Genomic DNA, 27,437 nt, shown 5'->3' with positions numbered 1-27,437 from the left:
TACCAGAAACCCACTGGCCCATTAGAAAATTAGTTTTAGTCTCTATCTGGCTGCTGATGCCACCAAGGTGGCTCGGGGTAGTTGTACTTCAGGACAGCTGGTACAGCCATTTACTGTCATAAGGCCCAAGGTGCACCACGCAAGAGGTGGCAAAGCCCCTTCAGTCCCCTACTTAAATCCACCTTTGGCACACTGAGAAGCACAAGACAACTAGGTTTCACTCCCTGCTCTGCAGCTCATCTCCCTTGAGCCTTGTCCCATTTCCATTTAAGTGAATTCCCTGCAACTTCCACAGGTCTCTATTTCCCTCGCTAGTGAAACTGAAGTGATACTTATTTTCCTCACCTTTCTTTTCTGCCTGGTTGATTTAAGCTACCAGTTTCAGTGTAGCAATTGCCTCTGCCGGTTTGCTTGTACAGCTCCCTCACACTGATGCTGGGCAAACCAGGCTTTTGATCTCTGATAGAGTCTCCACACACTACAGCAGAACAGCCTATGCAAGAGCTCCATTAAGGGAGAGAGGTCTAACTTAAATGTTCTAAAAGCACACAGCTGGGCTAATTTTATACATCACAATAACCTGAGACAAGATAGCCTAGTTCAGAGAAGAGGAGAGACATACTCTTTGTATCCTTTTCCTCAGAAAAAGCAGCTCTCATACATTATCCATGCCATTCCTCACAGCAGGCAGCTGAGAGCGAGCTTGCCTGTGCCGTGATGCACCCGGACACAAACTGCACCTTGCAGCAAGGTGAGCACTACCCCTGCACTGTCGTCAAAGCTTAAGCATAGCTAATATCCTGATGCCTCAAATACATGCATAGAAACAAGTGTGGGACACCCTTGGTCTTCAAGGCTGTTCTTGTTCCAGAACTTGTTTACACATCACACTTTCAGAAATCTTCTTATCTCCCCTAATTGCCATGATTCATGAATTTACAGCACAGTTGTGCTCCACAATTTTCATCCTTCCCTTTGCAAATAAATAACTTGTGACTGTTTATAGCTGCAATATCTAAGCACAGCCTTAAAACTTCAGAGCAAATTCATGAAAGCTACAAAAATTGAGCATAATAAAACCTGTCACAAATAAAATAATGTATATTATTACCATCATCATGTACATATCAAGACACATTATGCCACTGCAAATGCAGGCTGTGTGATCTGCTTTCCCCAGTGCCCTCCATGCAAAGTGTCAGGCCCCAGGCCCCCCACAGCACAGTCCATGCCTTCCCCTTGGGCTGCTGCAGGTTTATCCACACGAGCCAAGGCTCAGCAGCATCACACACACACACGCTTTACAGAGAACTCTGGGGACTTGCAGCAAATTGATTCCTATGTGGATTGTGCTTTTTAGCTGACAGTGTTTATATGTTTCTCATGGAACAGGTTAGCTGGTTTTGTAAATGCTGCTTTTTAAGTTATAGCACCAAGATTTATTGTTAGAGAAGCAAGTGAAAATAACAGAACAAATAATAAGTACTAGGACCTTACTATGACTGGGTTTATTGGTACTTTTCTCTTAGCTAGCAACAGTTTTGTTTGACTAAAGTTATATAGTACAAAAAACATCTTCACTTGTTCAAGACACATCAGCATAAAATAAAAATGAATATTTTAATTTTAGAAATTCTCTCATTTAAAAATGAGTTCAGGAAAAAGATATGAAACCAAAACATATTTTTAAACAAACAACTGAATTCCTATGAATCTGTAATGATTATCAGTTACTTCTACATTTTATTTTTACTGGTAACTGCTGAAGGATACCAAAGAAAAGTATTACTGTACTTGAGAACATAATTCCTCGAGAAGTTACATCTTACTCCTAACTGCCATTAGAAATCACTTTCGGATCTAGGAACAGCTACATGAACTGCAACTGATTTTTTTTTTAATTGAGTCTAAACTATTTTGATTCTTTATAATAAAGAACGGAGATGTTGCTAAAAATAGGTTCAATTTAAAGAAGAATTCCTAGGTCATTGTACCTGGTGTGTAGCTTGATGCAGGTGCCTAATCATATGCGTTAATTTCTGTCTATGAAACAGGTTTCACGCAAATAAATGTGACATATTTACTTTTAAAAAACTATTTCCCAGTTATTTTTCACAACATTAGCAACCTCAAATTTCATCCTATGACTAGTGTTTCAAAAGCAGTATACATAAGAGAAGAAGAAGAAAAGAGATTAAGGGCAAAATGCTGAAATTGCAAACTCACAAATAATACAAATCTTTTATCCACCTCTGCATGAAAAGAATTGCCTACTATTAACTCACTCAAAATGTTTTCAGCATCTTAAAAGAGGAAGTAGAAGTTTGTGAGTTGTGGACATGCAGGTGGATTGCTTAGTGAGTTGTGCAGGACACATATGGAACTGATTCCCTCTGCCTTGTTGCACTTGAAAAGAAAAATATGTCATTTTACTAAAGGAAATAAAATCCTTCTTTGCATGAATTAATTCAGGTATATAGCTGCATGTCCTTTCGATTGCTAGGAGGAACAGTGTTGGTTTAGGAGTCATGCTACCATTTTAAAGTCCATGACAAAGTTGAAACTGTTTTGCCAAGCTCAGAGAAGGACTTGCAGCATTTTCTAGCAGACTGTACATCAGTGAGGCTCAGGCTATGTCCCATACATCTTTACAGACTTCAGCATGCCCAACAGCCTGTGCTTCGTCCCCCACACTAGCACCAGTGACACTGTTGGCTGTCACATGTCGCACAGACCATAAAGAAGGTGGTGAACAACCCTCCAAGCTCTGAGAGTTAGCAAGGCTTGAGCTCACTACAGTAAACAAGAATCTGAAGCAATAAAGCTGATAAGCATGAGACATTTTGCTCTCAGAGAGAAGACAAACTATTCCAAGGGGTGCACATCAGGTTTCTCCCTCTTCACTCCTACAAAATGGTACTTTGACCTATTTTACTAATACAGCATTTTCATGTGTAAACTCAGTCAAATAATGCATTCAGAACCCATTACTTCCTGGGTAATTAATTTTAGGGGATCCTAGAGGATTCTTTCAACATACAAGTTCCATGAGATTTGCAATGATATACCTCAAACTCAGGAATTAGCTCTGAAGACTGAAAAATGAGTCAACTTCGTGAGAGAATTCTGTGTTAGAAGCCTAAATAAAGACACTTCAGAGCAGAGAGATGGTTTAGTTGCCTTTTGGTTTTGGGCAGTCCTCAGCAGTTTCTGGCCAAAAAACATGTGGTTAACGTTCAAGAATAATATTACATGAGAAAAGACATGAGTATCATTAAATCTGTGTTTCTTTGAAGATCTACTGCTTTGCCTTCCTTTGCTTCTCTGAGCTGCACTAAGCAGAAAAAGAAGAGATGTTTTATTCCTTCTTCAAGGCCACTGCTACAAAAATCTTCAGCAAAGTTTGGCATTGGCCTCTGCAGAGCCTTGTGTACAGTGAGAGAATGGAGAAACTGTTATACTGCTGCCGGGCAGAACCACGAACAGCTGTTCCTCTGGTATTTCTGCCTTCATTCCAAGGCTTCAGATTGCATCAGAATGCATCCACTGGTCATTTTTGAAGCCTTATTGCCAATTCCTTATGTCTTTTCAAATCATATGGGCTAAATGAGCTATTGAAGAGAGAGTGGTAATATTCTCAGGTTCACTATAATCAGGTTTCTTTCTTTCCGATTCTTGTATGGAGTTGAACTATCACGTGCACAGATCAAAACAGTGAACTGAAACTTGTGCATCGATCGTGGGGTTTATTCCCTGTATTAGGGAGTGATTTGTTTGTGTTTATATTGCATTCATTGTGGCATATGTCCGCTACAAACACTGTCATTGAGAAGGGGGGAAACTACAGCTGACCTGCTTAAACAGGTGTTTTTGTTTGAAGGTTCACTCTGTAAATATTTTTATTTCCATGAGTCTCTACCACCATCAAAAAAAAAAAGAAAGTAAATATTCTTGTTACTGTATCTACCTTGGTTTATTTACAACCAAATAAATGAAATAAACATGCTTTGCTGTCGCATCCAGTACAGTGTGATTTCTTTCTGTAATAATTCAGCTTGAAAAAGATACTTCATAGAAAACGAAAAATAACTCTATAATGTTAATGTCACTCTGAATAGCAGGTTCAGAAACGGCTTATTATTACTGTGCCATTGAACAGCCTATCCCGCCCGGAGAGGGTATCTTTGGCTCGGTTTCTCCTCGGACGGGCAAACTGTCCCCCCGTTCCAGCAGCAAACGCTCCGGCTCCAGACCCGGTGCAAGCTCTCGGGGCAGGGCGGGGCAGGGGGCTCCGCTCCCCTCCGCACCGCCCGGCGCGCTGACGCGCGGAGCTCCCGGGCATCCGCCGCGCCGCGGCCCCCGTAGCTTATGGCAACGGCGGAGCCAATGGCAGCCGCGGGCCGGGCGCTGCCATGGCGATCCCGCTCCCCACCATGGCGGCACCGCCGGCCGCGGCCGCCCCGCAGCCCCGCTCCCGCAGAGGCAGCGCGGGCCCGGTGCTCCGAACCCCGGCGCGGCAGCACCACGGCCGGCGCAGCGCTCCGCCCGCCCGGGGCCGAGGGCGGGCACGTCAGCTCCCCGCTCTGCTGCCAGCGATGCCGCTCCCCGCGGGGCTGACAGCTCTCCCCGGCACCAGCCCCCAACTTCGCGGAGAGGGACCAGCCCAAAGTTGGGAGGCGGGACCGACACCTATCCTCCGGAAACACCCGCTCGGGCCGGTCCGCGACCCGCGACGGGACCCGCCGCCGCCCCGCCGCGCCTAGGTCGGGGTCCGGCCGCCCCGGCCCCGCGGACAAGCCACAGGCTCTGGCGGCGATCTGCGGACCCCGCCGAGGGGCAGCGGCTCCTGCCCAGGGGCAGCCCCGGTGCCTCTGCTGCAACCACCACCCCTCGCGGGGTCCCCCCTACCTGTAAGGGATCCAGTCCGCCTGGTGCCGTGAACTCATCTCTCCCCGGCGACGCTGCCCGAAGCCGAGGAGGGGGACGCGGCCGCTGCAGCCCGAGTCGGAACCCGCCACGGCGCGGGCAGCATCCTCCGTCCGGGGCGGGGGCGGGGGCCGCGCCGCTTATCCCGGCAGCGGCCGCAGAAACATCCCCCCGGGGAGGGCTCCCAGCGGCGGGCCGGGCTGCATGGGGAGGGGGCGGCCGGGGGCAGCGGGAGGCGGCTCCCAGCCCTTCCTCCCTGCCCGGAGCGGCGACTGAGTCGCGCACCGGAGCGGGGAGGGGCGGGGGAAGGGCCAGCGCGAGCAGGGAAAAAGGCAGGGCAGCAGCGCCGCGGCCACGCTGCCGCTACCCGCCCGCCCCCCCGCTGCCACCGCCGCCGCCGCGCTCAGGCTTCGCCAGGGCGAGGCGGGACCCGCCGCGCCTCCCCGAGCCGAGCCGGCCCCCGCGCCGGGCCCGCCCCTGCCCCTGCCCCGTCAGCTGTGCCGCCACTGGGCATGTGCGGGCGCACCGGGCATGGCCATGGCTCGGTTCGGCACAGCCCGGAGCGGCAAATCCCAGCACGTGGCACCCTGGGGTCGCGCAGCGACTGAGCCTGGAGTTGGGCGCGGTCCGGGCGTCCCTCACCTGAGCGAGACGGGGAGAGATGCGAGGAGAGCGCAGCCTGCAGGCTCCCTTCAGGCCACCGCCAAAATGTATGAATTTCAGCAACTCTGCCCAAAATGGTCGAGGAGCTACGGCCTGAGGGCAGTTTGTGAGAGCTTAACGCGGCCCTTATAAGGGAGAGTCCATGGGTTTGGGCTTGCCACCAGCGGACTGATGCCTTGCGGTGATGAGAGCCGCTGGACCTCGTGGCCGCAGCCACCTCTGCCAGCCCTGGCACGGCCGGGAGCTCCAGCAGCTCTCCTGGGAACGCCCTGGTTGGAAGGCTGCGGATGGCTGGGAGCAGGGCACAGTGCCTCTTGCTTCACGAGTCTTACAGGCCACCATCCACTCAGCCCAGCGAGACCAGCTGTGCTCCAGTTCTACAGCTGCAGCAGAAGTAAAGCCGTTTAAAACCACGTAAATCCCACCTCCTCCCTTTTGCCTGTGTCAGATTGCAAGCTTATACAAACAGTTCTGGATTTCACAGAAGAAACATGACCTGAAGAAAGAAATTAGTGAAAGATAAGAATTAATGCAAAATATAATCTCTTATTTGCTTTCAATGATGTCAGTCTGGCCCCGAGTATCACACAAGTTTTATTGTAGGTAAGTAACATTGTACTGTATTTGGAAACACTATAATGAATTAACTGAAGTTACCATTTTGCACAAAGAATTACTTGTGGAATAAACAGCCAAGGAATTCAGTGTGGCACCCAGTGTACACTGGAAAGGCTAAGAGAGTAAGGGTCACCTAAGTAATAAAGATGTGAAGCTCTGACCTGCTAAGCCATCCCCAAATTGTGGCACTGGTCTTCTGCTTGACAGTGTGAATCCATGTGGAAACAGGCTACAGTACAGGTTATCCCATTGCAAGGACTTCAGAATTAGAAGTATGAATCATTAAGGCTGTGGAAGGATGCATATCTGAGTGAACAGTGAAAAAAAAAAGAAAAGAAAAAACCTGTTCATCTAAAAAAATAGAGATGCGGAGTTTAGAGGTAAGTTCCTAGAAATGCTAGAGCAGAATAGTAGAAAAAGAACATTCATTTGGGATTTGTAGCATAAAAAGCAAGGACAGTATTATAATTTAGCAAACTAGAAACAGATTGAAGGAGGTACTTTTTCACCCAACATAACTGTATGATTGAATTCACTACCACTGAAGACAACTGGGCCAGGAAGCCAGCAAGGCTCAAGAGAAGGTGACACGCATAACAGGTAACAGAAACATCACCATATTCCTCACTGTCATAACCTTTTCAGAGGCTGTTTTGTTTTAAATACAGAAATAAAAATTTGAACATTTTCCAGAAGTCAAAATGAGATCCTTGTTTAAGGAAGAATCACCTCCTATCCATGGAGATAAAATGATTTGCTGCTTTCTTGACCAGGCACTGGACTCAACATACCCCCATTCCAGTCAGGCACAACCTGGAGCTGTAAAACAACAGGATTCACCACCACCTGGCAGTGTTATTAGCATGAGGAGGCGGCTGCAGGAGAGATTTCCATCTCCTAGTACTAAGCTGTGTGCTTTTTAAGCATGCCCATTTTCTGAGGCTTCTGTGGAAATGAAGAAAGACAAAAGAAGAGTTTCATCTCTTCAGAGTCAAAAGCTCTCACAATTGATGATTAGAATATGTTATTTTCAAAAGCCATAAGTGTAAAGTCAACTAGATGAGCAAATGCACACAGGTCAAAAAGATGCCTCTTCAACTTTTGAGTCATATGAAATATGGAAGGGCTACACTGTCATTTAGCAGCCCATGGCCTCATTTGTGTTAACAAATATAAAGCATACAAGGTTACTAGGTGTTAAAATGGAAGACTGTCAGAGTGTCCTGGAAGATGTGGGCGTGCAAAGGGATGTCCATCTAGGGAAAGCTGACAGGGAAAAGAAAGATCTGAATTATTGTATGAAAAGAAGGGAAAACCAGTTCTCTGCTATTTTATCAGCTTTTGAAGGGTTTACTTATGCCCTCACCCCTTTTCCTCATCTTCCCCTGACCTGATTCCCCCTTATCCCTTTATCATCTTTGGCAAATACCATTTATACTCCTTCACTGTCCAGCTTTGGTTCTTTCTCATTGGCAGTGCTCTGCCCCCATTTCTGAAGCAGATGAGCAGAGCAGAAAGGTGAGTACCAGCCCTCTGCAGCTGGCAGCACTAAGAGCAGGGTTACAGCACATCTCTAACTGAGCAAAGTCATATCTCACCATCTTCTATGGATGTCCCTCTGCTTTGTTTACGTGACCCACAGACCTATCTCTGAGTGACAGGGCAAGAGTTAAAGAGAAATCCTTGCCAGGAGAAAGACAACAAGGTGTTCATTTTACAAGCCTCAAGATTGCCCTTGAGGTGCAGATACATTCACTGGCATTTCTAGTAATTCTGAGCAGCTCAGGACAGACCTGGCTTCATACACACCAGTTTTCCCCAAGTATTAAACCAGCAAAAACTAGGGGAAAATACCAACATGTAACTAACCCCTACATCCAATGATGATTTCTAGGTGCCATCTGTGAAGAAATTTATACTTCTCAAAAGCTGTGTTTAATTAGTTTCAGATACCAGTCTGCTGGGCAAGACAGACTGTTAGAAAAACTGTGCTTTAGAGGTTCACTGACAGATATGAAAGAAATGCAAAGCAGCAAGGTGGATGCAAACCTGATTCCTCCACTGCCAAACATGTCTCACTAAGCAACAGCTTCCTCTATGTACAGTGTGCTATCTTTCCAATTATCCCTGTTTTGTCCTCTGTGTAAAATAAGTGTCCTACTAATAAACTTTCTAATTGAGGTGATGAATAATACAACACAACTATATCTAACAGTTGAAAACACCTGCATTTGCAGCTGAAAGCCTTCTGGCAATCTGAGTATAGAGCAAGACATCAAAGCAGGAGAATTCTTGTTGAAAGGGAGTCTGAAAAACCTAAGAAAGCAGTACAATAAGAATTTGTTGTGAGCTCTTTCCTAAGCATTCAGATTCATGACTTTTAAGTCTACTTTGTCCACGATGGGGAAATTAATTTTCTTATTATTTAGCCCATTAAAAAAATTAAGTAGTAAATGTATGTACTGATTTGAAAAAGTGCATAGAATATCTTTTATAGAGAGGTTTTCATCCATCTATATTCCTATTATTTCTCTTTCTACGCCCACTGTTGCATCTGCACTGGCAAGCATGGCTCTGTCCAGAGCTTGTGTGCTGCAGATACAAAGGTCTGCATGTCATGTGGCTTTCAGTTTCCTTCACCTCATAGCTGCTATGGCTCAGGATATGTATTGAACTAAGTTCCTGCCTTGTTTACCTTTTTAGCTGACTTGAAAAGAAGGCTGATTTTAGAAAAAGGAAAAATATAGTAACGAACATCATAGGCGAACACCATAACCCAGACTGGTTTTATGCTGTGGTGTAACACACATCCTAACTCACAGTTTGTGACCCATTCGCAGGACATCTGGGAGACTAATTTAATCTTTACTTTTTAGGTCTTTTAAAATGGCAAAAGCTCTCAGTTTGTTGCCTCTGGGTCAGCTCAAGCACAGTGCAGAAACACTTCTATTCAAGGCATTTTAAATCTTAGAGTAGCACAAACAGAACAGTTTTGGCAAAAGTATGTAAAGATTCTGCATTTTCCTTTACTGGCTTGGACTCTTCCAATTTTAAACTCCAAATGACAAGGAATAGGGATATGTTTGTGCTGGCATAACTATAGAAGTGGTTGTGTTTAGACTTTTCCATTCCAATATATCTAGAATCAAGTGAACATACTTGAAGAAAAAAGATGCCAAATAAAACTTATCTGTGCTGATTCCAAATCTAGAGTTCATGAATTTTTTGTATAAAGTTCAAATCAGTTGTGAGCATATCTAGGATATTCTGTTCCTTTTTTTGAAAATTAAACTGTCCAACTAACCAGGACGAGGTGCCAGAGCTGAAGGTTTTATATAAGAGGCTGATATTCAGCAAGTTCAGTGCATTTCTTCCCAAGCTGTGAGTTCTGAAATGTGTTGAATCAAACTCAGAATAAACTCCGGGGATGGTAATAAAGGCATTATAAACTCCACAAATCAAAAATAAGACAATTCTCACAAAAAGTAAGCAAAATCAAAGCCCTGACTGGTGATTTTGGCCATAAACACTTCAGTAATGCCAAAGATATGACAGAGATAATTTTGCTAGTTGTTGTGGGCTTTTGATGAAGCTTATGCCAAGTTCACAGTCCTTGTGCTTTAAACAGAAGAAGCCCAGGTTAGATCTTGTTTCCCTGGTGGAAAAAAAAAAAGAAGTGCATTACTTTTGATATCCAAATTTCAAATATAACAAGAAAGTTTTGTGGTAAGTGAACAATTTGGAAATGAAACTCTGGGAAGATTGGTACATGAAACACTGACTGCAGCCTTTACATGGTCAGTCCTCTCCATCTTTCCATGAAAGCTCACTTTTCTTTATTGCATTTCATCTATTCTCATTCCAATAAGTACATTCCTGTTTCTTTATTGTGAGATTGTGAACTATAAATACTGATCAGTTACACACTGAAGTAAAATCTATTCTGCAATAACAGAATAGAGTTCCCTTGCCATCCAGGGTAATTTCTCACTTTAGTCACTTCAGTTTGTACTTGCCTAACTCTGGGACATCCTGTCTAATACCAGGTTTTTAACAGTTAATATCAGGCTGACACTTATATCTACACATTCCTATAAAATAAGTAAGTATGAGAAAATACTGAGTTTTGAGAAGCAGTAGTTGTTAAGCTCATTTTGCCAGCACTAGAAGGCAAACCTCATACACCACTGTCCTTGTCTTTAATGCTGGTGGCCTGCTTTCAACACCTGCTAAAGAAGTTTTCAGTTCAGTCTGATACCACACCCTGTTACACCCTTACCATCTCTCTCAAAGTCTTGCACTGGATATATCCAATTATTCTTCTTATTCTGTACTGTAAGTAATAAATCCTGTTATTGAGGTGAAAACAAACTACATGACCGCTGTATATAAAGTCACTGAAACTTGAGTGAGAAACTAGTATAATGTTAATTAAAGCTCCTGTCATCTTTGGAATTTTTGTCCCACTCTAGGTCTAGTGGGGCCACTAGAAATGGATTATGTTATTTATTCCCTTCAGACTCCCTTTTTAACTACACTCCAACATTATTCCTACATCCTGATACCCAAAGTGAGTTTTAATGAAGGATGAATTTTCCTATGAGAAGTCTTAAATACAAAATTAGATATCCCTATCCCATTTCAGCATACAATTTCACATAGGTTTTGTGTAAAAAGGTTTCTTTTCCCTTTGAAGTTTATCAGACCGTATTGTACACAGTAATTTTGCTCTCACCTCCTGCACTTATATTCTTTGAACTTTTCTGAACCATTTACACTATTTATGTAACCACTCAGAGTGCTTAGAATACTAAATTGTAATGACATATTTTCTCAAATATTCCCCTGCCCAAAGTACACATCTCTTGCCTATAAGACAGGTTTAAATCCATGGCAAACCAAATGTCAGTTTACTGCCCATGAAAATTATGAGTCACTTTTAGTTTGTTTTTTCCTTTCTAAAAATCAAGGATAGTTTTAAACTCTGACTCTTTTTGTTGTTGATGTTGTTTTTCATTTTCATGGAATCACGGGACAGGTGGCAATGAAAGGCATCTCTGGAGATCACCTTGTCTGACTCCTCTACCTAGAGCCATGCCAACTACACCAGGTTTCTCAGAGCTGTGATTAGACAAGTTTTGATTATCTCCAGGAGTGGAGACTCTGCAACTTCTCTGGGCAGCCTGTTCCACAGTGTTGTCTTATGTCTAAATGGAATCTCCTGTATTTCAGTTTGTCCCTGTTATTCTTTTTGTTCCTTTGAGCTAAGATACATCATTTTGTGCTCAGCCAGCAAGAGGGGAACATACTGCATCTTCTTTTGTCCTCATGGCAGGTCTAGAGGACCCCTTCAGGACAAAACCAGGGTCTATCAACTAAGAGAGTGATGCTAAAATTTTTGCTAAATTTTAGCAAATGGTAGCATGTCTTAGCCTGCTGAAAGAATAAATCTCAAACTCTTTCTTCATATTACATTTCCTCACATATCTTCTTTGCAGTATGGTGAGTAGGCAATGGTACTTAATATTGCAGAACCTCAGGATTAATCTAAAGCTACGCATATCCATTATAACTCTTCTGTAAAAGCATGTGTAGTCATTACTTCCAGTTACTGTAAGTAAAACAAAACAAACAAAAAAACCCCACCATTGAAATTATACATCTGAAACTGTCTAGCCCAGCTGAAAATACAGTTTTAAATGTTCATGCTTAGGTATTGGGGAGTGAAACCAAAATCCAAACCAAATCCTGTCTAATCTCAGAGATATTTCCAATTCACAGATATTTCAAACTCAGATACAATTTATTTGCCCTTAAAAGCTGTTAACTTCACCTGACAATGAGCCAGAAAATTGAAATGCTCCCAGCAGAACTTGTAAGTAGAACCAGAAATGCTTTGCCTTAGGTGTTCATTTAAAACATCATGATAATGACCTTCTCCTTTTATACCCTCTAGATTTCTTCCATCAAACATTATTACTTAAAGAAGTCAGTTTATTAAAAAAAGTCACAGATTTTTAAGGTATTAATGTTCTGTTACACTTTAGCACAGAACTGCAATCAAATTAAAATTAGGTTGAGTTCACTGTACAAGGAAAAAGTGTTTGAATGGTTTTGTTTGGAGTCAAAGCAGCTGGAAAACTGGAAACTAGTTTTAGAATAGCTGAGTATTTTTACAGCTAGAAAACATTATACAGTCTTCAAAGTCTTCAGATAATATTTAAGTTGCACCAATTTATTATTTTCATTTGCTTTCTTTAAAATGATCTAGCTAGTAAAACTTTTCAAAAGGAGCAGGAATAAGTATTTAAATTATTGTTCTTCTGCACTCCTTCCAATAGAATGGGTTAAATATATTTGATCTTGCAATGGAAACACCTGATTTTCCTTCAGAATTTATGCAACTCATTAAATTGACTTCCTGCAATCATCTACACTTCTGGCCAATCTATGACACTATTCGTAATATGACTGCTTTACATCATCTTTGTAATGCAATAAAATGTCACATTCACATTAGAGATGATAAAGTGAGACAAGAGGTAGATTATTTAGTTTGCCTACAGTTATATAGGAAGCCTCTGAATAAGCTAGGGAATAATCAGTTGATCTTCACTGAAACATCCATCTACAGTGCATACAAATTAGATTCTGGGGAGTGTGTGCCAAGCACTTTCTGAGTCCTCTGTATTTGCCAGTACAAGGACAAGATGATAGTGCTTTGCTTACTCAGTGTTTCCCTAAATTACAATCTAATGCAACTGGTCATAATTTCAAATATACAGATACACTAAATTAACTTAAACTGCTGGCTGAGAATTTCTGTTTGCAAGCACTACTAATGTTATTGATTTCAGCAAATTGGTTTTTTTGCTTTACCTTAGTAGATGACTGAAGCTGTGGCCAAATAGTTCAACAGAAGCTAAATGTGAGACACTGTGTTTGATAAGATGGTCCAGCCTAAAGAGCCTTTTTTTTGTATGTTTTAGCATATTCGTATAAAATGTTTTACTTCACTGTTTACGAGGTTCTCAGTGATTTGTCTGTCAAAGTTTAACAGCTATTTGCTGGGTAGATCCCAGCTTCCACTGGAGAATGCCAGGGTAGGATTTTTTTTGACTGGTGAAGCAGTAACTCAACCCATGGGCACCTGGGCACTCCCTGCGTATGGCCTGGGGGTCTTCATGGGCTCATGGTGCAGCTCCTGTGCCATTCTGCACCCACTTCCAGCACACCTTCCCATAACACGTCTCACCCACCCTCAGCAGAGCTCTCCTGTACTCACCTGCAGAAGCCCTCCAGGCACTCCAGATGGTCCTATCTCTTTGCCAGCCCCTCTGAAAGGCAACACCTGAAGCATCTGGCTCAAAGCAGGTGAAGTCCCACCCCCTCAGGGAGGAGGGCACCTACATCGTGCCAGCTCCTGCTGCGCTGCAGCCTGCAGTGCAACCTCCTTCAGAGCAGGAGAGCCCAATGCTGGATTAACAGTTCTGGGAGAACTGCATCAGCTGCATCAGGCAGATCATGAGCACATTTTCCTGGCAGCCAGGCGGGAATATAAGTTTTAAAATTTCCCTTCTAGACATAAAATGATACGTATTTGAACACCAATTAATTATTAAGCAAAACCTATGTAACCTTCAAAGAGCACTATAAAGAAAACATAAAGGATACATTAAATAAGACTTTCACTTAAAAAAAATTAAGTTCTTCCAAGAGGCTTTTCTTGCATGGCAGAAGATAAGATAAAACAACACTTCTTATGTAATTTTAGGATAAGAATTAAAAATAAAGGAAGATAATCAAATAGCTTACATCTCTGTAGTTAACACTCTATAAAAATTACATAGATACAAAATTATCTGAGCCTGTGCAAATTTTTATACAGGGAGATGACCATGTGAAATCTTTTTCTTCTTTTTTGCTTTGCATAAGCCAATCTTCTTTTTTTGGCCTCTTAGACCCTTTTCAGATAGCATCCACTTTCTCTGAAATTACTGTAGGTAGATATTTATGGATGTTCTCTCTAATATCGAACTCAAGAATTGCTATTTTAACTCCTTGGGATTTCTTCACACCATCTTACCAATGACAGTTACATGTTCTTCTTCTAAGCCAAATCCTGCTGTACCTTCCTTGCATTGGTACTACATTTTCCTCTCTGTCCTTCTTGCTGCATGGTTAGCTGCATTCATGTGCCCGATTCATTCACATGCTAAACACAGTTATTCAGGTCTGGATCATAACATTGGCCATGTAATTGTAGCCACGTCCTTCAAACCCCTTCAGGTACAACAAGTTATCAAGGAAAACTACCTGAAAGCAGAAATAATTTCAGCTTCACACAAAATGCATTATTTATGACAGGAGACTGTGAGAACAGTGCAACACTCCTTCAGTGAATATGCAAATAGAGTGAATGCTATACAGAATAGGAAACCAGGCAGATGACCTGAACTGGTAAAATGTCTGATTCATTAACTTAAAAGAAAAATAATAATTATGTTAGCTAATCACAGGACTGGACTTAGTGAGAGGTCTGGGGAGAGGAAAAAGGTAAAGGATATGAGACAACTCAGGATGTCAGTCTCTTGCTGCCTTCCTGATGGTACCACCCATTATTCCCATTCCTACTTGAATGATGGGGAAGTGTCTCTTTATATTTCTTCCTGTCACAGCTCTGTCTCACTTTCTTGAATCTAAGGAATCTATAAAGATTCTGGGCCCCTCAGTTCAGAAAGGATATTGAGATGCTGGAGCGGGTCCAGAGAAGAGCAACAAGGCTGGTGAAGGGACTGGAGCACAAGTCCTATGGGGAGAGGCTGAGGGAGCTGGGGTTGTTTAGCCTGGAGAAGAGGAGGCTCAGAGGTGACCTCATCACTGTCTATAACTACCTGAAAGGAAGTTATAGCCAGGTGGGGGCTGGTCTCTTCTCCCAGGCACTCAGCAATAGGACAAGGGGGCATGGGCTTAAGCTCTGCCAGGGGAAATTTAAGTTGGATATCAGAAAAAAATTTTTTACAGAGAGAGTAATCAGGCATTGGAATGGGCTGCCCGGAGAGGTGGTGGATTCACCATCCCTAGAGATCTTTAAATGCAGATTGGACGTGGCGCTGGGTGCCATGATCTAGTAAATGAACTAGAGTTGGACCAAGGGTTGGACTCGATGATCTTGGAGGTCTTTTCCAACCCAATCGATTCTATGATTCTATGATTCTATGATTCAGGAAAGATATAGGTTCAGGTCTTCAGGAAGGGATTTTTACTATCTCTGCAATAATGTCCCACCTGTCACTGGACAGCACAGTTAACCTCTGAGGGCCAGCACACTTTGACTGCAAGATGAACAAGGAGGAAACCTGAGGCAGAGAAGAAACAGGAAAGAGCTGGGTGGAAGAAGGTATTACAAAACCCAACAGATTTTCTGCATTTACTAAAGGTCTGTTCAAAAACCACTGATGGCCCTTTTCCCAAAAAACACTAGTACATTTATCTTTGTTCTATATATTTATAATGTACATACATGTTGTACCTCTGTCAGCCATAATGAAGCAGTTGTACATGGTGGGTGTTCGGCACAGGCTTTTTGCTGCTATACCTGCTGTGTAACTCTGCTCCCTCTCACAGAGTCTGAGTTGTGACAGTGCCCTTGAGAATCCAGCGTGCACTAAGCACTGCCTCTTCCTCAGGAACTGTTGGACAACTTCCTCCTTCTGACATTTGCTATTTATTGATCCTTGTCTACACTGTCTTCCCTCACATTAGAAAGGTGGTAATCTAACAGCCTGTTTACAACCAGTGCTGTACTCTGTACTATTGCACTCTGGTATGAGAAAGATGTGTAGAGACACACACACTCAAAGATCTAGAGTAATTCCCTTCTGTGCCTCTTGGCGTGTTTTCCAATTTAACTCTCTGGTAGACCCAGTTTAAGAATAAGACCCTGCATGTATACAGAAATGACAAAGCAAAACCAGGACTCAGTGGACGAAATTAAGTCAAGGAGAAACAGAAAAAAATCCACAGTCAATCCAGAAAACATTGAAAAAGTTCACTAAGGGGTAATAAGCAAATTGATGTGGGAAAGGAGTGAACAAGACGGAGAGGGAAAATTATATAAAAAAATAAACCCAGCCAACAGAAGACTCAGGTCTAGAAGACAGAGTTGGGGTCAATGGGTGAAGTGCAGTCAGAGAAACTACACATAACAGGGCTGGGGTAAAAGAAACCAACAAACCAACAAATAACCTTAAAACAATGAAAAGGCTCAAAAAATACCACATACTGTAATAGGATATTGGAGTCAGTCAGTCAATTAGAAATAAGTCACAGATTACATATACAAAGGTATGTAGCACTTGAAGTAGCACAGAAGCTGCTGGTGGGTATAGGTTGTTTTTTCCCTATTTTCCAACTTACAGCTTGATGGTCATGAATTTTGTTGCACAGAACACAGTAGTCACACAGTAAATGAGCAACACTTGAAAGGAAACATACTGTGTATTTTTCTGAACAGCAGAATTTACTTCAAATTGTCTTCTAAAAACAAACAGGTTTGTAGAAAGATATGCTGTGTGCTAACTTCTACTGAAAGTACCCAGCCTCACAGAGTGCTGCTCACAAAGACCACGTGTTTCCCTGCTGTTTACCCCAGCTGTCAAATACCAGTTGAAGAGTTCCTGTTTTGCCATTTGCTACTTACTTTTTATGCAGGCACTTCAACTAATCTAAATGTATTATTACATTGCAATAAGATGTTTTAGGGAAGCCTCTGGCTCAGGTGAAAATTATGCTTTGGAAGGAAATAGTTGGCAATAAATAGAAATTTCCAAAATTCCATTGGAATTGGCAGAATTATTTATGCACATGTAATATGCATATATGGTCGGCCTAACATGATCAAGGCAAGGATTCTGAGAGAAGGAAAACACAATCATACTGGCCAGCCTCAATATGTATTATACCATGCTCTCCTAATGTCAGTAAGGATCATCTTTCCTTAATAGAATTTTTAATTATTTGTGATTAAATCTAATTCTGAATGTTTGGAGAAAATTGTTCATTAATTCAAATATTTGGAAGAATCAGTGAATAATATAATTTACTTTAAATAAAACCTTTGACTTAACTGTAAATGAGAAAAAGAATACTGGAAAATTTTTAGTTTTTAATATTGGCATCCTGCTTAACAAACCTTCACTGTTCACCAGTGAGACTTCAAGGTGACAGTAAAACAGAGGGTGCTTCTGTGCATAGTTCCCCACCCTGGGATCAGTGTGCTTTATTCCTGACGTATAGCATTGTAATAAATATTGGGTAGTATGGGTACTCCTGCCTCCTTACATGACGCAGGCAAACTTTGACCAAACTTAAAATTGAGTCTGGGTTCTTTTAATACCTACCCATCAATGTTTTCTGTCAGTGAATATAACTTATTTTCATTCCCCACTGACATGAAGTGAATTCTAAGCAAGCACAGAGGGAGATGTGCCTCTGTCCTAGTTGCAATCTCAAGCACAGAACTGATTCAACATATTTATCTTTAAAAGTGCCAGGTTTTCAGCATCACACATTTATTTCCGGAGATGCCCAAGTTCCATTTCATATCTTGTGATCAGGTGCATCCCTGAAGCAATCTATCTCCCTTTTATTTAAAAGAAAATATTCATTGCCAAAGGTAGTGTTATGAACACCTGTAGTCCCTGAAGAATAAGAGAATTCTGGGCATCAAAGCAAAGTATCAAAAGAGGCAGCAAACTATCAAACTGCAATTTTACTTCAAGAGCACACAAAATTGAATTTCAGCTGAATTAAATTCTCAGTCCAGGATCTGATTAGGTGATTTTGAACAAGTAATTTTACTCTTATGTCTCTCTTTCCCTATGCAGTGTGTGCAGTGTAAACACACAAGGCAGTCACAGTGTGATGCAGGACAGCCCCCAGATGTATTTGTCTGCCCTTGCACAGCCATTTTCTTGATGAGGAGACATGCCAAAAAGCAAACATGGGAAAAATATCTAAATCAGTTTATGCTAAACTGAACTGGTAAGCCATCATAATTTAAATAAGTTAAAATCTGAAGGCCACATCACTGAAGTGCCAACTGAGCACTCAGTGTTGAGGTACTAAAGAATTTTTCTCTCTGCCTCATAATAAGCATCTACAGCAGCGAAGTTTAAGAAAACAGAGCATAGAAATCTAATCCAAAGTTTCATGCCCTAAATGAGAGTCAGTTAAATCAACTTGTAACAGACTATGCACTCTGAAGAATGAAACATTTCATTAAGCCAAAGGGGTTTAATCATAATCATATCCACAAAGAACAGATCAGGCTGCTGATTGTTATGTAGTATACCAGTACTGGAAACACCAGAATCCAGAGGTTATTCCAAACACATCCAACTGGAAGTGGCAACTTCCATTAAAAAGTATTGCAAAATTCCAGCTGCAGCCACTGATCATGTTGGACTGAAAACAAGTTAGGGATTAGGCTCCTTCCATACTTCATTTCAGTGACATTCATGCAGAAAATTCCTCCAGGCACAAGACTAACGCATGCAATCCTCCTTAGCAGTGCATGTAAATTCCAGGTTATGTGCATCAAAATAGTACAGAAAACAAATACGGAGATACAAACTTCTATGGAGTTGAAAATCTATTTTACTGACAACACTCTGATAATCTATAACTTTGCTAACTCATCTTAAAAGGACAATCCCCCTCATATCATTATATAAAGGCAGATGGAAGCTATATGGCTCCCTAATTCCTCACATTTCTTCAGAAGAAAGATCACTACTTTAGCCCAATCTCTGCCAGATGTCTTTAATGGTAGTGAAAAATGGAAGGTGCAGAGGGAACAAAACATTTTCTTAACAAAATGTTTTCTACTCCAAATGTCCTAGAGCACCTGAAGGAAGAGACCTGCCAGCCTTAATGTGTGAGGATCTGTCTTGCGTGGACAGTTGCTGTCTCAGTGGTTTCACCTACTGCCCTCATTGAAATGGTTATGTGATTGTCCAAGACATTGTCAAAGATGTATCTGGAGGTACAGAGCGGCAAGAATTAGATGAACTCTTGTAAATTGCATTTGCGTCATCGGATGATATTTTCATGTGACTACCACCCAATTTTCATCACCCTGTCATCCAGAGCTGATGCTAAATGCTTTAATTCAGTTCATTTTCATCTTGCATTTAAAACTGATTTTTTTCTACCAAGTATTTCCCCATTATATGTACACAGGGAAAGGGAAAGAGCAGACTGACTTTTGTACATGTGGAGATGTTGCAGGGCAAGATCATAATTTATTTATTGGTATAAATCTGAATAGCTTCTTCTGAACTAATGACTCTCCTAAGTTCACTCTGTGTGTGATTTACTCTGGCAGACAAATTAGTAAGTGTAAAGAGATGGATAGAGCAGCCAAAACCTTTTCCATTTCAGTTTCATGGAACCACAGCTGCTGCATGGTAGCAAAACATTGAATAAGAGAATAAAAATTCAAAGTTAAAAAATGGAAAACTTAGGTAAAATAATTTCTTTCGCTAACCAATGCTGCATAAGCATTTAATGAAAAAAAAAAGAGCCAGGCTCAGTTCCTCAATAAAACCTATAATTATTTTATAAAGACATATAGTAATTGAGACTGAATCAGAGATAGCTGACGAAATAGCAACTGTATCAATCTTCAGGAAAACAGTTCACAGAACTGCATTTTTAAAGACTCCTCAAGGGCAACTGCTAGCTATAGTCCATCTGTTCATAAAAATAAAAATGAGAAAAAAATAAATTATGGTTTAAATTTAAATCAGATTTCAAGCTCAAAGCTTTTAAATTTCTTTGTCTGAGACTGCTGGCACACAAACTTTAGATTTAAGACCTGTGTCATCTATTTGAAGAATGGCTGGCAGGTCACACCATTACATGTTCAGGGCTTTCCTGTAAGCCAAATTTGTGAACGTTACTGAGTTTGTTCCACATTTTACTCTCAGTCAAACTGATATCCTAAACTCATTTTCCATGGCCTGGCCAGCATGGCAGCCCACAGCCCTCCAGGAAGGTAGTTTGCTGTTCTGGCCCTCTGCCAGTCAGGCTCCTGCCCACCAGGGTATTCAGGCTCTCTGACAACATCTCTGTATCCTCACATTTCAGAAGCAGAGAGCCCTGAAAATCAAGTTCTACATCCCTAGATCAGGCAAATGAACTGTAGGAAGAAATTGACTGAAAATATGATGGCAGAAGTGAAACAGAGGTCACATCAAATATTCTGCAAATGAACAGATCAGTTCAACTTCTCAAATTGTAAGAAAGACACTGCACATAGATATTAGTAGGAAGCAGAACTCATAAAGACATTGATGGGTACTCTCACATGCAAGGAATACAACTTGGGAATTAACAGAATTGAATTTGCTGTAGCAGCATAAACATCAAATTACATCTTTGATGGAGGAACACAATGCTACAAGCTAAAGCTGTAGGAAGACCTCTTCAGTGTTTTTAATTGCATTAGCAATGCAAGGTCAGATACTTGTCCTTTTGTGAGACCAACTTCATGCTATTAATCTGCAGAGAAGACTCTGCATTCAGATGAATTTATCAACATTGTCTATATTAGTTGGAATATATACTGCAAAGCCTTTGGAAGCAGGGAAAACACTGTGTGTAACAATAAGAACTGCAAATCAAACTCCAAATTTCCAAAGAGACTAGCAGAACTTCACTGAGCTGGAGTGAACGGTGAAGATTTACATCAGCTGAGAGCTTGGTTCATGATTTCTGTAATACTATGTAAGTCATCATAAAACATGACAGATTCATTATTAATGATGAGCTGCTAAAACTTCACCAGGGTCTACCTCAAGCCTTACTATTTCAATCAGTGCTATGTGTGACACTTCTGGAATAAACTGCTCTTTCATTTCAAATCCATTAAATTTTGTATTTTGCTTCTCCTTGAAGTGATTGCTTTTTGCTGGGACAAGCTTTATAGACAGGTCTTTGCTGGTCCTAGACTAGGGTTCATTTTGAGCACAGCCTTCCTCCACTTCTAAGGATGTATGAAATTTGTGTGAGAGTCAGGTAATCTGATGGGCAAACAAGTTCCCTCTTACTGAGCCCCAAGGGTGAACAAGCTGCCACTAGGTAGGATGAAGGGAAAATCCAGAATAGCTAAGAAGGTAACTCCCAGAACCAGCTTTCCTATCCTTCACCCTCCAGGCAATAAGGAGAAGGGTGTGCAGGGAGCATGTGAATGGCACTTTCACACACTTCAGCAAGACAGTAGCCCTGCCCACAGTACTATCAAATAAAGGATGGATGCCTCTCAGTGCAGGAGGAGCTGCTGTTTAAGCAGGCACCAGTCACCTTCAGAACATAAAAAAACCCCAAACCTACACTGATTAATTCTTAATGCTTCAAAGTAGAGCTGCAGCATGTCCCCTCAGACACAGGAAATTTCTCTCCAAGAAGTCAGACAAGGCATTTGGAGGGTGTGTGGTGAAACTGCCCTTGAGGGCACACCTCAACTTTCCATGCACTTATACGAAGGCATGAGAGGGAAACAAGAGAGCATTTAGCATGTCCTCGAGCCTCTTGAGGGAGAAGGCTCCCATCTCACAGCTGTGCTTAGCCACAGCCTTTTACCTGGTTTGGGCCTGCAGGTGGGTGAATAGATTATGATGCAGAAATGGTTACCTTTTTCAGAGGTGCTTGGATGGCCCTGTGAAAGTGGCACCTGCACAGAGCATCTCATGCATCCATAACTCATGCCCTACTTCTCCAGTGCTGCAGCACTGGCTTTAAAATCCTTCTGTTCCCAAACAAATTGAGGGTGTTTTGATCTGCCTTTTGGATTCTAGCTTTAGAATTCTAGTTTTCACATTTTCTCTACAACAGGGAGTGCTGGAAGTATTTTCCCTGTAAATGGACAGATTTAAGAGATCACGTGTTGCAACTTTAGGCTGCAAGTCAAAATGCTGCGAAGCAAGCAGTAATGTTGAGCAGGCACATAAGAAGTCCAGCTGATTTCAGTGAAAGTTTTCAGTTGCACAGTGACTGTGTGCACAGTCACCATGAAAGAGTCCATGTTACAGCTGTATGTATGCACTATTATCATATTCATTCCATTACAGACAAGAGTACTAATATGGTATTCAGTAATTTCCTGATCATTAAGTAATTAACATTTACTTCCAGTATACTTCTGAGTAATCATTTTTTCAATAACAGCGTAAAGTGGATCAGACTACAAACCATCAATATAATGACTTTTTCCAGTACTTTGCACTTTCATGTGAGATGAACTAGAAAAATTAACTAGTCTTTTCTCAGTTACAGTATTCATTGTTTACATGAATGCAATTTAGATCAACAATATTCTCCATTGTAATATTTTATATGAAAAAGAAAATTGAAAACATTTTTTTCAGCTACTGGTTGTCAACAGTATTGGCACTCATGAGCTGAAAGATGCTGAATCAACAGCATTTTTGTGGATGAGAACTTCCCCAAAGAAATGGAGAAAATCAGAAACAATGAAGAAAAAAATCTACACAATCGGGCCAAATCCTGGCCCACAATAAAGCTGTTCTATGGAGATGTTGGTGATGAAGAGCTGATACAACTGTGAGGATGGCATTACCTCAGATCAACACCAATGCCAGCATCTGAGAGTTGCTTGGCATGCTGACTTCAGTCTGGGGGCTAAGCCTCAGACCATTCGGTAAAAGGCTGCATTTGCTGCCAACTTCAGGGGCTCCAAGTTGTATCAAAGCTGTATCAAAGGCAGAACAGGCCCCAGAATGTTTCTGCTGCTTTTTGCAAGGTGATTAGACTTTTGCTGTGATAGGTGAGCAAATCCTGTAGCAGCTATACCTGTGCCCACCTGTACATTCTATCTTTCTGCTCCAACACAAAATGAAAATTTCAAAAGTAACTCAGAGAAACAAAGTTCCTCTTAAGAACTACTTCCTAGGAGGACAACAGCATTGCTAGAAATTGTGGTTTGTGTGACTTGATCCACAGAGCCTAAATGGTTACAGATGGAGCAGATTTTGCATTTTCATTTGATTTCTCTTACAAATTTGTAAGAGAAATATTAATAGCACACTAATGGTAGCAATTACTATAATGAGTGTAACAGCTGGTACCAGCAGCTGAGCATACATTGCAATTCTATGCTTTCCATGTATGGCGTGAGATGGCTCTGAGCAGTTGCAATCACTGTCTTTCACTTTTCCTGAGGATCCTAAGGATTCTATTTTCAGCAAGACTGTGCTTGTGGCAAAAAAGATGGAGAGCTACTTTTGTAAGTATGTCACCTCTCAAGAGGTTACTCATAGTTCTAAGAAATAGGTAACATGTTCAAATCATGGTCAGTGTCTCAGACTGCTTGGGTCCTCTGGTTGGGTACAGTTTCACCACCAAAGCAAATTATCTTTCACCTGTGCATCAAGCAGTTTCATCCTTCTCTCTTCCTAAAGAGAACACTGAGGGAGTAGAAACTATGAAGCAAGAAACAGTTCTGTTCACTTGGAAACATTTACAAACAAAATGCGTGTCTGAGTTCCCATGATTGCCACCTACCTGCTCCACCTCTGAACAGACTCCATGAGAGTAAATACAACACAAGTAAGTATACAAGTATGCTTTAGCACAGAGACTAAGAAAGGACAGAAAGTAAAGAAGAAAACTGTTCTGGGCCACCTTCACTCAGATTAAATCCAGAATTTTAATTAGGAATGAACTAGGCTTCTTCTCTGCAGAAAGTGGGCACCTAGCAGGCATTAGACTGATACGTTTCAGTTAAACCAATAATGATGATGCCAACCAACCCCTAACTCAGAGGCAATGTAGTTCAGAGGTTTACCTCCAAATTCCCAAAGGCTGCCAAATTTGACATTCAGCATTGTTGTTTTAATCTTGGAATTCATGGGTATTCAAATGCTTTACTACCTTCATATGCTTTCCATCTAACACAGTCTGAGGTACTAAGGTGCCTGAGGCACTTCAAGCTTCAGCAGAAGCAAGCTGGAACTGAACCAAATGCAGGAAACAAGGGAAGCATGAAAGGCAGTGAGTACCTCTGCTACTGACTTTACATGGTGTGAAAATTGAAAAGGTAACAATGATTGTGCCTGTCATGTGCTCATCTACTGAATATTCCAGGGTAATTGAATCAGAATTCTCACTAGCCCTTTCTAAGATAAGAAATTTCTGAGTCCCCTTTAAACCAGGGCTCAGACTGTTACCCAATCACTCAAACAAAATGCTGCAGAAGTACTTTGTTTTTCCTGAAGAGCTACATGTTCTAGAAGTACCTTAAATCTTTCTCAGAACAGAATGCTGCCAGAAGTTCCAAGTTCCCAGGCTAATATCCACATCTAGTAACACATTTGCACTCTGTGCCTTGGGTCGAAGTTGACTCTCATGGCCTCATGTTCTAAACCAACAGTACCCATTACTCCATGCTCTTGTCCTGAAGGACTATTCCAGCTTACACTACCGTTATAAAATGCAATTACCACATTTTTAAAACTCCTCTCTGTCACACTTACAGTGTGAATAAAGCACAAGTTTTGCATTTAAACTCTATGTGCATTCAGCAGGACATTGAGGATTGTTGCATAATGTCAAAAGATGCAAAAGAGTGTAAGGCAGAGAGTAGAAAAATACACCAAAGTTTTCGTAGAAGGGAAATTAATTTTCTAGAAGCAACAGAAGACAATACACAGTTTTTTCCCACTAAAATACAGCTTTGGGATCTTTACTGTTCTGACACTGTTACAGTGCAAATCTCAAAGCACAAGGCTCAGAGAAAAAAAAACCCAACCAAAAAAACTCCACCAAGAAACAAAAACCCCCAAACAAACCAAAACCAATAGCAGATCCATTAAGGTCTTAAGAAAAAAAAAAACAAAGGGACAACTTAAAGGCAATCTGTCAGTGTCAAAGCAAAACAGGCACAGTTGCTGACCTCAGCAAGGAAGCAGACAGCTGTGTTTTGAACAAATGAGATACTCTGAAGTAGAATTGCTGACACGTGTGTTAGAAGGACATTAGAATAATAAATTTCTGTGTTCACAAGGACAAGCACTGCAGATACAGGTGAGTCATAGACTATTTCAGAACACAAGTTTTTGAACTTCAAAACTACAAAGTGGCTACACATGTCTCTTTGTGACGAACACATGATCAGAGAGACATCGTCAGGTGACTCAGCTGCCACAGTATAGTTTTTAAACACCTTTGTCTGGCTTGCTTAATCGCCAAAAAATCCTCTCAATGAAGAGCAGAGCAGAAGTTCTATTTGTACTCAAATAGAGGCATGTCAAATTCATGGCAATAATAGACCTAGAAAGTGTTGGCTAAATGTCACCACATCTATGAAGTCTCTTTTGTTGAATTTTGTTTTCTTTAAAGAAGACTTGGAAGAAAAACCATGATCTTATTCAGATTCAAAAATATCATCCAGAAATACTGTGTTAGTGTGATCCCACTGCAAAACTGTGGTAAAAACTGTAAAACAGCAGGTAATCTGATCAGTCTTAAATCTTTGAGAAAGTATGAAGAATGAGATCAATAAATGCCCATGGAATTGCAACAGATCAAAAAATGCACTTGATGTTAAAAGTTAAGCTCAAGAAGAGTCTGTATGGCCTTTTCTCTGGCATATTTTGAAAACACTAGCCATAACACAAACACCTCAGCATGGGCAACTGTCTCACTGTGTTGTAGGATTTTGCTATTCATTTAATGCTGAAAAGGAGGTGGCTTACAGTCCAGATGGTGTCATCCTTTCTATTCCTTTCATTTTCCTCCTGCATTATTTGCCCCACATTGTGGTTACAGCCCAGTGGAAAGGCATCAGGACACCTGGATTCTTCACTTTGCTCAACCACAGGGTGACCCTGATCTGGAGCAAGTTGTTATTCCTTATGTGTCCATTTTCTTCATTCAGGACCAGGTTGGTCTCTGCCACTTTTAGTGTAATGTGTAGCAGTTCATGTAAGGTAGTTTTTATGTAACCCATTAAGACAAGCTGTAAATATGCAGGAGGAACAATACTACATACGTTACAGAGAGAAATGTCCATACAAGCTTAGAGGAAAGAATTTGCGCCTCTTTCCTAAGCTGCTGCTGCAGGTCAGCAACTCAGGAGTTCAATGGGATGCTGTGCCTTGGATCCACACCTAGGGCTGGAAGTCAATTCACCAGCTGTATTCTGGCCAAATTACAGTACTATCACTTCAGACCAAGTGGAAGAGGAGCTTAATGGCAAAGATATGGTGTGGAAGGTCAAGTCTCTCTCATCTCTATTCAGGGCCTTATGAATTTACTCGTCTTGGTCCTAAAGAGACCACTTTCAGACAGGTCTGTAGGAGTAGGTAGCACAACTTTTCACAGGCTAGAGAAGAAAAAATTACCATGCACCTAAATAATTTAAAGAAAATCAAGTGCAACATTTTGTTTAAAGGAATAATTCAAATGAAGCCTTAATACACTTGATCAAGTTTTTAATTATTTTTTAAAATATTCCATGATGCAAACTGAAGACATAACAACAAAAAGTGTGAAAGAGAGAGAAGTGGTAGGAGGAAGATAACAGTGCCACAGACAACAGCATTGATCTTGTTTTCCCAACTATACCCTGAATGTTTCAGATACTCCCCATTTACTTACGTTCTACTTTGGGTTCATTCCTGGCCTGATTAATCTTCCTGCTACTGAAAGCCTCTGATGAAGCCAGACCTCAAGGGGTTGCCCGTGGGCTAAATACTAAGGCATGTTCTTTTTAAATCTCAAGGTTTATTATATTCTCTCTCCTGAAACAGATAAAGCAATGCATTAAATACATAAATCTATCACTGAGTGAACAGTCAGTGGGAAGATACATTTCTTGTCCCTAAATACAACCATAGACTATACCTGTGAGACTGTCCATTTCATTCCCCATTTAAAATAATAAATAAAATGGTGGTCTCACATACCTTTCAGAATCAGAAATACTTGTACTGTTTTCCCCATATAGCTGTCTTATAACATAAAATGCAGTTTAAAAGTACAGATCTTCCTAGTTTTTGTACAGCTGGTTACTCACAATGTCCTGGCACACCTGCTGTTTTGTGCAACACAATCAAATTTTTCATGGAAAGATATTGTCCCAGTGAAGCAAAGAAAAAAGTGCAATGAATCAAAAAACATTCACCCAAGATAAAAAAAATACC

General features: G+C 41.3%; 1 protein-coding gene across 8 annotated transcripts in view; it reads right to left on the bottom strand.

The window, feature by feature from the left end:
* Positions 1-27,437, bottom strand: part of TUB (TUB bipartite transcription factor) — a 149,024-nt gene that overhangs the window by 62,625 nt on the left and 58,962 nt on the right. Inside the window, exon 1 of one of the 8 annotated variants that reach the window (XM_071558909.1) lies at positions 4,909-5,341. The exons of the other annotated variants lie outside the window; for them this stretch is intronic. Within the exon in view, the coding sequence (XP_071415010.1) occupies positions 4,909-4,946 (38 nt within the window). The 5' untranslated portion in view covers positions 4,947-5,341. Of the gene's footprint in view, positions 1-4,908; positions 5,342-27,437 lie in introns of those variants that run through there. 8 annotated transcript variants of the gene reach the window in all.

Source organism: Pithys albifrons, chromosome 6 (genome assembly GCF_047495875.1).
Source record: "Pithys albifrons albifrons isolate INPA30051 chromosome 6, PitAlb_v1, whole genome shotgun sequence".
In the NCBI taxonomy this organism is placed as follows: Eukaryota; Metazoa; Chordata; class Aves; order Passeriformes; family Thamnophilidae; genus Pithys; species Pithys albifrons.
The sequence above is the reverse complement of the archived record's forward strand: the minus strand, read 5'-3'. Positions and strand labels throughout refer to the sequence as shown.